Source organism: Hyla sarda, chromosome 12, assembly GCF_029499605.1.
Source record: "Hyla sarda isolate aHylSar1 chromosome 12, aHylSar1.hap1, whole genome shotgun sequence".
Taxonomy (NCBI): domain Eukaryota; kingdom Metazoa; phylum Chordata; class Amphibia; order Anura; family Hylidae; genus Hyla; species Hyla sarda.
In genome coordinates this window covers 60,281,334-60,295,264 of record NC_079200.1, presented here as the reverse complement: position 1 = coordinate 60,295,264, position 13,931 = coordinate 60,281,334, and the positions used below count along the sequence as shown (strand labels likewise).

The 13,931-nt window shown below is 47.2% G+C and overlaps 1 protein-coding gene across 1 annotated transcript; it reads left to right on the top strand.

Moving 5' to 3' along the window:
- The first annotated feature begins 202 nt into the window (after positions 1–202).
- On the top strand, positions 203–10,457 carry PSMA7 (proteasome 20S subunit alpha 7). Its single transcript, XM_056549285.1, has 7 exons — positions 203–369; positions 2,395–2,521; positions 4,937–5,061; positions 5,139–5,261; positions 5,471–5,590; positions 9,560–9,622; positions 10,306–10,457. The coding sequence occupies exons 1-7, from the start codon at positions 274–276 to the stop codon at positions 10,393–10,395; spliced, it is 744 nt and encodes a 247-aa protein (XP_056405260.1). The 5' UTR covers positions 203–273; the 3' UTR covers positions 10,396–10,457.
- The last annotated feature ends 3,474 nt before the right edge of the window (positions 10,458–13,931 follow it).

Sequence of the window (13,931 nt, the reverse complement as noted above, 5' to 3'; positions counted from 1 at the left end):
CTACACAGTGGTTAGTTAAGGGTAATGTTTAAATATAACACCCCCCTAGGGAAAAATGGTACATTCCACAAGCCGGGTTTCCTGTCTAAAGCACCGGGTAGCGTAGGATCCCGGGGGTGGGGTTTAGCTGCGCTAATTACGTAGCGTAGAGAAGCGGAGTGTCCGTACCCTTACGTAAAGTGGGGAGGGTAAGTGGCTTTGTGAATAGGAGGTGGATGAGTGCGCTGTTTTCAGTAGCTTTCAGTTTGTGAGCAGCCAGAACCCGTTGTGAACATGAGCTACGACCGGGCCATTACTGTCTTCTCCCCGGACGGGCACCTCTTCCAGGTGGAATATGCCCAGGAGGCCGTGAAGAAAGGATCAACCGCGGTGAGGATTGCTCGTCCCCTCCAGCAGGCAGCCGCATTGTAATGGGTTGGGGGGGCGACCTCCGGGTTATGTATGGAGGAGCGAGGTGTTAGTGGGTACTCTGTCCTGTAGGAAGAAGGGGTAACCCCCGGTCATATATAATTCCGGCATTGGTGAAAACTGTGAGAATGTACTTGTAAGATATAAGAAGAGGGCTCTGAGCACAATAAGGAATACAGTAGGCCACCTTAAATTTAGGGGGCTTGTATTGGAAATTGGGTGAGCTGGGGTATGTTTCTGGTACTGGAAATAGGGCAAGTGGGCACCCACTGCCTGGTTAGATCAGGGTTGGGTGGGCACCCCCTTCCCGGTTAGATCAGGGTCGGGTGGGCACCCACTGCCTGGTTAGATCAGGGTCGGGTGGGCACCCACTGCCTGGTTAGATCAGGGTCGGGTGGGCACCCCCTTCCCGGTTAGATCAGGGTCGGGTGGGCACCCACTGCCTGGTTAGATCAGGGTCGGGTGGGCACCCACTGCCTGGTTAGATCAGGGTCGGGTGGGCACCCACTACCTGGTTAGATCAGGGTCGGGTGGGCACCCACTACCTGGTTAGATCAGGGTCGGGTGGGCACCCACTGCCTGGTTAGATCAGGGTCGGGTGGGCACCCCCTTCCCGGTTAGATCAGGGTCGGGTGGGCACCCACTGCCCGGTTAGATCAGGGTCGGGTGGGCACCCCCTTCACGGTTAGATCAGGGTCGGGTGGGCACCCCCTTCACGGTTAGATCAGGGTCGGGTGGGCACCCCCTTCCCGGTTAGATCAGGGTCGGGTGGGCACCCCCTTCCCGGTTAGATCAGGGTCGGGTGGGCACCCCCTTCCCGGTTAGATCAGGGTCGGGTGGGCACCCACAGTTGGGTTAGATCAGGGTCGGGTGGGCACCCACTGCCGGGTTAGATCAGGGTCGGGTGGGCACCCATTGCCGGGTTAGATCAGGGTCGGGTGGGCACCCACTGCCGGGTTAGATCAGGGTCAGGTGTGCACCCCCTTCACGGTTAGATCAGGGTCGGGTGGGCACCCACTGCCTGGTTAGATCAGGGTCGGGTGGGCACCCCCTTCCCGGTTAGATCAGGGTCGGGTGGGCACCCCCTTCCCGGTTAGATCAGGGTCGGGTGGGCACTCCCTTCACGGTTAGATCAGGGTCGGGTGGGCACCCACTGCCTGGTTAGATCAGGGTCGGGTGGGCACCCCCTTCCCGGTTAGATCAGGGTCGGATGGGCACCCCCTTCCCGGTTAGATCAGGGTCGGGTGGGCACCCCCTTCCCGGTTAGATCAGGGTCGGGTGGGCACCCCCTTCCCGGTTAGATCAGGGTCGGGTGGGCACCCCCTTCCCGGTTAGATCAGGGTCGGGTGGGCACCCCCTTCCCGGTTAGATCAGGGTCGGGTGGGCACCCCCTTCCCGGTTAGATCAGGGTCGGGTGGGCACCCCCTTCCCGGTTAGATCAGGGTCGGGTGGGCACCCTCTTCCCGGTTAGATCAGGGTTGGGTGGGCACCCCCTTCCCGGTTAGATCAGGGTCGGGTGGGCACCCCCTTCCCGGTTAGATCAGGGTCGGGTGGGCACCCCTTTAGGCTGTCCAGGCATGCTTGGAGTTGTAGTTTTGCTACACCTGGAGGCACCCTGGTTGGGAAACGCTGTGATCAGTTTTCACCCTCTTCACAGACAGCAAGCGGAGATCTTGATACTAGCTAGAATATTGATCAAAAAGTTGCAGAACTTTCTTATCTGATTACGTTTAGAGCAAGAGTCCCCCCCCCCTTTAAAATTGATTAATCATCTTTGAATTCTCTCAAGTTAGTAGTACAGGATTAGAAAAAGCACCACGCTGTCCATGGGTTGTTTCACTAATGGCCGCTAAGCTTTATTGAAATGAACAAGGCCGAAACAGAATACCATGTTCAACCTGCAGACAGGGGTGGCGCTTTCTGGAACAAGGCAGGTATGTTTCTTTAATTCTGGACAACCCCTTTAAGTGTGACTGTCTGCTTTAGGTTGGAGTACGAGGGAAGGAAATCGTGGTCCTCGGTGTTGAGAAGAAATCTGTAGCTAAGCTTCAGGATGAGAGGACGGTGCGGAAGATCTGTGCGCTGGATGAGAACGTCTTCATGGCTTTTGCTGGTAAGTTTATTTAGATGGCATAAAAGAAAACCATGTATTTTCCGAGCGGAATTCCGCTCTGTAGTTTCAACGCAGATAATTAGTGCAGCAGCCTCCCATTGTTTTCAACAAGATTCTGCTGCACTATTCACACTACAGAATTTCTGTGGATGATGTTTTGCCCCTGAAATTTCGCATACCAGACTATGCTGAAAGAATTACAATTCATTTGTTGGAGACCACTCGAAAGTGCATTGTCGTCTGGAGATGGTGTATTTCTGAGCAGTCATAACGCCGAAGAAAACTGTCCCTGTAGTGGAATGTGACCCTCCGCACATTCAACCAAAATAGCATGCAAATAAAGTCTTTATTAATAGAAACTTAATAGGAAGACCAGTATGTCACCCCATTAGGTGAACAGGGCCCCTAATAAGTTAGTCCACCCCATTAAGTAGGTACATCCCCCAATCCCCCCTTTCAGGTAGGTATGTCCCTTTATCAGGTGGGCAGACATGTATGGCTTTCTCAGCTGGTAAATAGGGCCCCAGATAAATATATTTCCTAAGTTGATATGCAGGTAGGGCTCCCCCAGTAGGTAAATAATGTCCCAAATAGATATGTCCCCCAGTAGGTAGACAGAGCCCCAGATTTGTCACCCATCAGGTAGGCAGGAAGGGTTCTCCCAACAGGTAGACAAGGCCCCAGATAGGTATGACCAGGTAGAGCTCCTCCAGTAAGTAGACAGGCTGCTAGATAGATATATGATTCATCAGGTAGGGCTTCTCCAGTAGATAGACAGGCCCCCAGATAGAGATGTACCCATCAGGTAGGCTCCCATTTAGACAATTATACCCCCTAAGTCAGAGCTTTCCAGACTTTTCATGTTGGTGACACCCTTATGAGACACGCATAGTTTGGTGACACACTCCTCCTCGTACAGCAAATTACGCGTATCACGTTGCGCATTTACAATGCACAACGTTATCCCAGTATCAGCATTAGAAATGTGGGTTTCCCCTGTGCCACATCTTCTCTTCCCCTGTATCATTTATGCCAACCTCTTGATCCCCCTGTGCCATTATATGCCAACCTCTGATCCCCCTGTGCCATTATATGCCAACCTCTGATCCCCCTGTGCCATTATATGCCAACCTCTGATCCCCCTGTGCCATTATATGCCAACCTCTGATCCCCCTGTGCCATTATATGCCAACCTCTGATCCCCCTGTGCCTTTATATGCCAACCTCTGATCCCCCTGTGCCTTCATATGCCAACCTCTGATCCCCCTGTGCCTTTATATGCCAACCTCTGATCCCCCTGTGCCTTTATATGCCAACCTCTGATCCCCCTGTGCCTTTATATGCCAACCTCTGATCCCCCTGTGCCTTTATATGCCAACCTCTGATCCCCCTGTGCCTTTATATGCCAACCTCTGATCCCCCTGTGCCTTTATATGCCAACCTCTGATCCCCCTGTGCCTTTATATGCCAACCTCTGATCCCCCTGTGCCTTTATATGCCAACCTCTGATCCCCCTGTGCCTTTATATGCCAACCTCTGATCCCCCTGTGCCTTTATATGCCAACCTCTGATCCCCCTGTGCCTTTATATGCCAACCTCTGATCCCCCTGTGCCATTAAATGCACTGCCCCCCCCCCCTTCTCTCCGATCCCCTGCTTTGCGTTACCCATTCTGTTTCCCCCGGTGCGCTCCAGGGCACAGCATTTCGGCAGGCCCGGCGGTAGCTGGTGTTGCGGGACCTCATCCTGAGGAAGGTGATGAGTGATGGAATGCTGGGGTCCTGTGTGGCTCGCTATAGTGATGGGGCAAGACTGATTGCACAGTCATGTGATTTCTTCAGGTACTTTGCACTGTTTGCACAAAGCAGGGCTAAATGCCTGAAGAATTCAGGTGCCCAGAACTGCATGTCCCTGGCATCGGGCGATACGATTTCCACATCCCTGTGTTTGGATCCTACCTAAGGGTAGGGCCCAGCATGTCCTGATAATATCGCTGCATTACTGTGTTTTGTGCTCTATTTCTGTAGCAAAATAGTCAACTTGGAATGTTTTTAAAACTTTCAACCACGTCTTGCCTATGTTGTAACCAGCACTGAAGTCATATTAGCGTCACAGTTGTACCACTAAATTTCACTGCAGAGACTTAGATGTGGTGCCAACAAATGCTTCTGAGAGTTTTCCCAGGAATAGAGAAACGTGGCTGCTTTCTTCTAAAAGCACAAGCATCCTTGTCTAGGGGCTGTGTTTTTATTACAGCTCAGCCCCATTGATTTTAAAAGAGCTGAACTGCAATACCAGACACAACCTATGGACGGTTGTGGAGCTATTTCTGGGGGAAAAAAAGCAGCCATGTTTGTGTAACTAATCGAAGAGAATTGATTCCATGAATAACAAAAGCCATTGTCTGTCCCACCAGGGCTCACGGCAGACGCTCGCATTGTAATTAATCGTGCCCGCGTGGAGTGTCAAAGCCACAGACTGACAGTAGAGGACCCGGTGACAGTCGAGTACATCACACGGTACATTGCCAGCCTAAAGCAGGTAAGGGGGCAGAAGAGAGGGATGTTATCAAAACTAACGCAGTACACAAAGCAACTTGGCACCTTTGTTTCCTCCAGCGTTACACTCAGAGCAATGGCCGCCGGCCCTTTGGAATTTCTGCTCTGATTGTGGGATTTGACTTTGATGGAACTCCTCGTCTCTACCAGACAGACCCTTCAGGCACTTACCATGCTTGGAAAGTAAGTGAGTCCACCGTTCTGTGGGGGGGGGGGGTACCTAGTTCAGTGGTCTCCATCCTGTGGTTGCCCAGCTATTGCAAACTCCCAGCATGTCATTTTACAGCATTTGACTGTAAGGGCATGCTGGGAGTTGTAGCTTTGCCACAGCTTAGAGATCACTGACCTAGGTGAATGGCCAAGACTTTATCATCTGCTCTGTTGCCCTACAGGCCAATGCTATCGGCAGAGGAGCCAAGTCTGTCCGTGAGTTCCTGGAGAAACATTACACAGATGAAGCCATTGAGACAGATGACCTGACCATAAAGCTGGTTATAAAGGCTCTGCTGGAAGTAAGTACCAAGCCTATTGCAATAGCTGCAGAGCTACTGGTTAGGGAACACGGGTCCCATAGATAACTACTTTAAAGTTGCGGTGCGAGTTGGTGAAAGCCACTGTCCCAGACTTTTCATTTATTTCTTTTTAATTAATTTTCATTTTTAATATAAGCATAGAACAAAATCTCCCTACGCAGAGGGATGCAAACAAAGATTCAGGGACTATATTAATAAACAAGAAGGCATGCCTGTAGGTCAACTCAGACTTATTTCTTATGAGCAACGACCCTGCACAGAATATCAACACATGCAGTTTAAAAAGGGTCTTATAAATAGCTTATAGGGATTTTCAAAAACTTTAATATTTTATAATAAACCTAGCACCAAAGCCAATCAGCTTCTCCCTTTAAAGTGAAAGACACAAGCTTCAATACTAGATACAGTCACTACTGAACTATAGGGTTGCTGTAAGTTGGACTCCACCAATTTAATATTGATGGTCTATCATAAGGCTATCAATGTCCAATTCTTGCAACATATCTTAAGCAATTACAGTGGATGCAGTACAGTCTTCTGTTAAATCCATGATTAACCCCTTAAGGACCGGGGTTTTTTCCGTTTTTGCATTTTAGTTTTTTGCTCCTTGCCTTTAAAAAATCATAACTCTTTCAATTTTGCACCAAAATATCCATATGATGGCTTATTTTTTGCGCCACCAATCCTACTTTGTAATGACGTCAGTCATTTTGCCCAACAATCTACAGTGAAACGGAAAATAAAATCATTGTGCGACAAACTTTTTGTAAATTTTGAGGGCTTCTGTTTCTACGTAGTACATTTTTAGGTAAAAATGACGCCTTATCTTTATTCTGTAGGTCCATACGATTAAAATGATACCCTACTTATATAGGTTTGATTATGTCGGACTTCTGGAAAAAATCATAACTACATGCAGGAAAATTAATACGTTTAAAATTGTCATCTTCTGACCCCTATAACTTTTTTATTTTTCCGTGTATGGGGCGGTATGAGGGCTCATTTTTTGCGCCGTGATCTGAAGTTTTTAACGGTACCATTTTTGCATTGATAGGACTTATTGATCCTTTTTATTCATTTTTAAATGATATAAAAAGTGACCAAAAATGCACTATTTTTGACTTTGGAATTTCTTTGCGCGCACGCCATTGACCGAGCGGTTTAATTAATGATATATTTTTATAATTCGGACATTTCCGCACGCGGTGATACCATATATGTTTATTTTTATTTACACTGTTTTTTTTTTTTTTTTTTTATTGGAAAAGGGGGGGGATTCAAACTTTTAATAGGGGAGGTGTTAAATGATATTCATTCACTTTTTATTCACTTTTTTTTTGCAGTGTTATAGCTCCCATAGGGACCTATAACACTGCACACACTGATCATTGTTATCCCATAGGGACCTATAACACTGCACACACTGATCATTGTTATCCCATAGGGACCTATAACACTGCACACACTGATCTTCATCATTGATCACTGGTTTCTCATAAGAAACCAGTGATCGATGATTCTGCCGCATGACTGCTCAGGCCTGGATCTCAGGCACTGAGCAGTCATTCGGTGATCGGACAGCGAGGAGGCAGGTAGGGGCCCTCCCGCTGTCCTGTAAGCTGTTCGGGATGCCGCGATTAGCCGTGGCTATCCCGAACAGCCCGACTGAGCTAGCCAGCCACTTTCGGTTTCGCTTTTAGCCGCTTTCAGCTCTGAGCGCGCGGCTAAAGGGTTAATAGCGCGCGGCGCCGCGCGCTATTAGAGGCGGGTCCCGGCTTCACTATGACGCCGGGCCCGCCGTGATATGACGCGGGGTTACTGTGTAACCCCGCGTTATATCAGGAGAGCAGGACCAAGGGCGTACCTGTACGCCCTTGGTCCTTAAGGGGTTAAAGGGGTACTCCGGTGAAAACCTTTTTTCTTTTAAATCAACTGGTGGCAGAAAGTTAAACATATTTGTAAATTACTTCTATTAAAAAATCTTAATCCTTCCTGTACTTATTAGCTGCTGAATACTACAGAGGAAATTCTTTTCTTTTTGGAATTCTCTCTGATGACATCACGAGCACAGTGCTCTTTGCCGACGTCATTATAATAATAACTCTTTATTTATTGTTGTCCTTAGTGGAATTTGAACCCAAGGCCCCAGCACTGCAAGGCAGCAGGGCTAACCACTGAGCCACCATGCTGCCCTTAGCATACATCTGCTATGCACGGTTGCTAAAATGGACAGAGATGTCAGCAGAGAGCACTGTGCTCGTGATGTCATCAGTGTTCCAAAAAGAAAGGAATTTCCTCTGTTGCATTCAGCAGCTAATAAGTACTGGAAGGATTAAGATTTTTTAATAGAAGTCATTTACAAATATGTTTAACTTTCTGGCACCACTTGATTTAAAAGAAAAAAGGTTTTCACCGGAGTACCCCTTTAACTCGCCTTGTGACTGCTACAACCAATATATACCCTCAGCAATCACATGCGAAAGATGCTAGCATCACTACTGATGCCTGTGATTAACTGTAGTGGTCACATGAATGTATGTAATTGGGGAGGGAGGAGGGACACGAGGGGATACAAGAACATAGGTGGCTGGCGCAGGAGGGAATTAAACAGTTAAATGTGCAAGGTCTGATTTAAACACTTTTTATGTATGTTGTACATCTTGGCAAAACATTAACCTTTCGAATATACTTCATAAGAATATTGAATCTCCTCCTTATGGAAATCATGGCTTTGCTGAAGCACAGGCATGGACAAAGTCTAGTAAGTGAGGGTGGGCTAGTACTCCTCTGTGCTCTCTCCTGTCTGATAGTACTCCTCTGTGCTCTCTCCTGTCTGATAGTACTCCTCTGTGCTCTCTCCTGTCGGATAGCACTCCTCTGTGCTCTCTCCTGTCGGATAGCACTCCTCTGTGCTCTCTCCTGTCGGATAGCACTCCTCTGTGCTCTCTCCTGTCGGATAGCACTCCTCTGTGCTCTCTCCTGTCTGATAGCACTCCTCTGTGCTCTCTCCTGTCTGATAGGACTCCTCTGTGCTCTCTCCTGTCTGATAGGACTCCTCTGTGCTCTCTCCTGTCGGATAGCACTCCTCTGTGCTCTCTCCTGTCGGATAGCACTCCTCTGTGCTCTCTCCTGTCGGATAGCACTCCTCTGTGCTCTCTCCTGTCGGATAGCACTCCTCTGTGCTCTCTCCTGTCGGATAGCACTCCTCTGTGCTCTCTCCTGTCGGATAGCACTCCTCTGTGCTCTCTCCTGTCGGATAGCACTCCTCTGTGCTCTCTCCTGTCTGATAGCACTCCACTGTGCTCTCTTCTGTCTGATAGCACTCCACTGTGCTCTCTCCTGTCTGATAGCACTCCACTGTGCTCTCTCCTGTCTGATAGCACTCCACTGTGCTCTCTCCTGTCTGATAGCACTCCACTGTGTTCTCTCCTGTCGGATAGCACTCCTCTGTGCTCTCTCCTGTCTGATAGCACTCCACTGTGCTCTCTCCTGTCTGATAGCACTCCACTGTGCTCTCTCCTGTCTGATAGCACTCCTCTGTGCTCTCTCCTGTCTGATAGCACTCCACTGTGCTCTCTCCTGTCTGATAGCACTCCTCTGTCTGATAGGACAGAGTACAGAGGAGTACTAGTCCACCCTCACTGGACTTTGTTCATGCCTGTGCTTCAGCTTGGGCCATGATTTTATAAGCCATGATTTCTATAAAAAGGAAATAACATTTTTCTTATGAAGTATATTAGAAAGGTTAATGTTTTGCCAAGATGTACAACACAAAGTTTTTGTATCTGACAGTGCCCATTTAAGTAATCTTTCTTTTATATATTATAACATTTTATTGCATTGGTAATTTCATAAACTCATAGATCAGCCCTTTAAGACTCTGTAAGAACAATAGTTATCCTGTTACAAGTATGCTCTAATAATCCTATTATAATTTTTTTTCCCCAGGTTGTTCAGTCTGGAGGTAAAAATATTGAATTGGCCGTCATGAGGAGAGACCAACCTCTAAAGGTGAGGATGGGATCATTGCATGCAGGATGTGAACACGGAGTTCCTGTGGCATGGTTCTGCAGTATTGTATGTGCCACCATATGTTGCCTCTGTACTGCATTATATACACGTGACCATCTATATATAATCAGATACACAATGGTGGCGTATGATCCCAGAGACTGATATGGATGCCACATTACTGCTCCTAACATTCTCACATGCCGTCATATGCCTCTGTGCATGAGCCCTTAGTTGGTCACTCATTTAGCTGGCGTGTGAGATGCAGTGGATTGGGTTTTAGTACATTATAGAGAAGTCAATTTGTAGCCATGGCCTTGCGCTATACATATCTCTTATCACTACAGGGCATTGTTTCCCAACCGTGGTGCCTCCAGGTGTTGCAAAACTACAACTCCCAGCATGCCTGGACAGCCAAAGGCTGTCCAGGCATGCTGGGAGTTGTAGCTTTGCAACATCTGGAGGCACCCTGGCTGGGAAACACTGCTATAGGGCTATGGTGTAGTAAAGGGCAGAGCTATTTAATAGCAGTGTCTTTTTATTTATTTATAGGAATTAAACTTAAAGCAACAACTTCAAGTAAAGCTAATACTGCATTTTTTAGTGTAAGGCTAGAAGGTGCATGAAAAGTTAGACAACCCCCGCCCCCCGCTGAATTTTCAACTTTTTTGCTTTCTTGGTAGATCTTGAGCCCTGAGGAGATCGAGAGATACGTTGCAGAGATCGAAAAGGAGAAGGAAGAGAATGAGAAGAAGAAACAGAAGAAGACATAATTTATTCTTCTAGACAATACTGTGTAAATCCACCTGACAATAAATGTTTTTTCTTTATTATATACCTGTGAGAGCTCGCTGTCTGATTTTTAGCTTGCAGCCGATTGCAGGATCCGATTGCAAACCTCCTAGCGCCTTGTTTATAAATTACAGCTAAAGGGTCTTTATAAGATGTCTCATAAGTAACAATAACAATAATACTTATAAGTAACAATAACACTTTTAAGTATTACAAACTAATGTCACATCAATAGGAAATGCAATCACTTAATGATCAGCGGGGTTAGGGGAATACTCGCACAGATCCCTAGAGCAGTATTTCCCAACCAGTGTGCCTCCAGCTGTTGCAAAACTACAACTGTGCGTGCATGCTGGGAGTTGTATTTTTTTCAACAGCTGGAGGCACACTGGTTGGGAAATACTGCCCTAGAGTGTAGTAGTGAAAATTCAGGGTCAGTGAGGGGGGGTCATAAGTGATGGCATATCCTAGCGATGTCATAATTTTATGAGATGGAAAAGAATAGTAACTAGAGCAGGATGTAAAGAAATGTTAAGGGGCTGTCATGGCGGTTGGGCCAGCTGCTGAAGAGCCGCTGCGGTCCCGGTAAACAGGAGGCGACTCCCGGTGATTGAGAGCTTGGGCACAGCGGCGGCCTCCAGCAGGAGTGTACTGGTGCAGAGCCTCGTAGCCCGTAAAGACAGATGTGGAGTGTAACCTGAAGCTTGTGTGTCCCGGGGAGGACAGCGCCCGGCAGGCAGCAGCATCGGCTAATGGTAGCGGACAGGGGGTTGCAGGAGGAGGCCCAGGCCTCAGAGTTGTCACCCGCTGGAGCTGTTCCTGCAGCAGACAGTGCGGTACTGCCAGCCGTGGAGACAGGACTGGCTGCCCACACCTTAGCCGTGCCTGCAGAGCTCACTCTGGAGGCTCCCAGAGCACTAGAAATTTCACTATGTTTAAAGGAGAAGTCAAAGTGTCTTGGAGAAGGGGGAAGTGTGGACTTAGGTTTTATGATAAGTTCCTCTCTTGATTTGTCATTAGTTTCATTTAGGGCTGCATTTAAGCATGTAACAAAGGGGCAGAGGGTTTCCTGTAGCCTGCAGTCTGTAGTTCTGAGTTTTTTATGGAGACAACCACATCATTATAGTCAAAGGTAAAAGCCATATTCATTGTATTACCACTGTTCAAATACAGGACAAACTTCTCAAAACTTTCTTTGCCCCCGACCAGACAAGAAATATGTCCTCCACATAACGTTTATATGCTTAAATGTACCTCAGAGATGGATTGGCAGTGGAGTAGATCATCGGGGCCTCTATCACTGCAAGAAAGGTGTTTGCATAGGTACAGTAGACCAGCGTGCCCATGGCTGTGCCTGTCTCCTGTTTATACCATGTTCCATCAAATTAAAAGTAGTTATTGCTCAACACCAACCGTAGATCTTCTGTAACGAAGTTGATGTACGCCTCTGATTTAGTTGCTGCTTTGCAGAATTCTGCGATCGGTTGGATGCCTTCCTCATGTGGGATCCTCGTATACAATGATTCCACGCCAATGGAACCCAATGCGTCATCCCTCTTCGAGGTGTATCTACATTAGGCAAGCTAGAAAGTCGTTTGTGTCCCTTAGGTACGACGGAATATCCGATAGGATTGGACTCAACAACCGATCTAAATATTGTGATAGGTATTCCATAACCCAGCTGATGCCTGAGATAATAGGCCTGGCCGGTAGTCTCTTGAGGCTTTTGTGTACCTTTGGGAGAAAGTACCACTGTGGCCTTGAGGGATAGATGTGACTCAACTTTTTGCCTAAGGAAGGTCCGTAGTTAGGAGAGCACTTTGGGAGCGGGATCAGAATATTTTTTGACAGGTAGTGACATCTGAGAGTTGGCAAAAGTCTTCATGTTGGTATTGTTCCGCCGACATGATCCCTATGCTGTTGCCTTTATCGGCCTTTTTTATATGACCAAGTCCTGTTTTTTTGCCAATCCAATGCTCTTTTTGTGAAAGGTTAGCCTGTGGAATGGGGTAAGTAAGAGCCTTGACATCCTTTAGGACCCTGGTTGTGAAGTGGTCCAGGCTGCTGCCGCTCTGTATAAGGGAACAAAATCTTACTTTTTTTTTTCTCCCTTTGAACTCTGGGAGCTCTTTGGTGGTATTACTCGATGTGACCTCAGGGTCCTGGAGGCTAAGTAGTAGCTCCAGATCTCTGGTTTCCATGGGATCTGTGGCGAAATGTGCACTGAACCTAAGAGTGCCCAATACTGCTGTAAATTCGCCTTCTTTACTGTCCCTGGTTTGCTCCTTTTGATAAAAATAAAAAAAAACAGCTCGTGCAAGGCCATTTTCCTCACCCCTTTGTGAATATAAATAGGAGAGAAAGTTCACTTAGTCTTTGCATTGTGTGTCAGTGTGTGCAACACTTATGACTAAAGAACCAAAATTGAGGAAAAATATCAACAATCTCAAGGTTACAGTCCATCTCCAGAGATCTAGATTTGCCTTTGTCCACTGTGCGCAACATTATGAAGAAGTTTGCAACCCATGGCACTGTAGCTAATCTCCCTGGGCATGGACAGAAAAGAAAGATTGATGAAAGGTGTCAACGCAGGATAATCCAGATGGTGGATAAGCAGCCCCAAACAAGTTCCAAAGATATTCAAGCTGTCCTGCAGGCTCAGGGAGCATCAGTGTCAGAGTGAACAATCCTTTGACATTTAAATGAAATGAAACTCTGGCAGGAGACCCAGGAGGACCCCACTGCTGACACAGAGACATAAAAAAGCAAGACTACATTTTGCCAAATTGAACTCGAGTAAGCCAAAATTCTTCTGGTAAAACATCTTGTGGACAGATGAGACCGAGATAGAGCCTTTTGGTAAAGCACATGATTCTACTGTTTACCGAAAACAGAATGAGGCCTACAAAGAAAAGAACACAGTACCTACAGTGAAATATGGTGGAGGTTCAATGATGTTTTGGGGTTGTTTTGCTGCCTCTGGCACTGGTACCTTGAATGTGTGGAAGGCATCATGAAATCTGAGGATTACCAATGGATTTTGGGTTGCACTGTACAGCCCAGTGTCAGAAAGCTGGGTTTGCCTCCAAGATCTTGGGTCTTCCAGCAGGACAATGACCGCAAACATACATCAAAAAGCACCCAGAAATGGATGGCAACAAAGCATTGGAGAGTTCTGAAGTGGCAGCAATGAGTTCAGATCTAAATCCCACTGAACACCTGTGGAGAGATCTTAAAATTGCTGCTGGATAAAGAGAGACCTGGAGCAGTTTGCAAAGGAAGAGTGGTCCAACATTCTGGCTGAGAGGCGTAAGACTAAGAGGGAGAGGCGTAAGAGGGAATTTAAACGTCCTCTCACTGACACTGAGGTATCACGCATACTTACTAACCGCATGGTCTATCTAGGTGTGTGCGTCTACAGGAAAACCACTTTAAAATCCTAACTCGCTGGTACAAAGTACCTGAATTTCTACATGCCCATGGTCTCTCTGATTCAAACCTCTGCTGGAGATGCAGT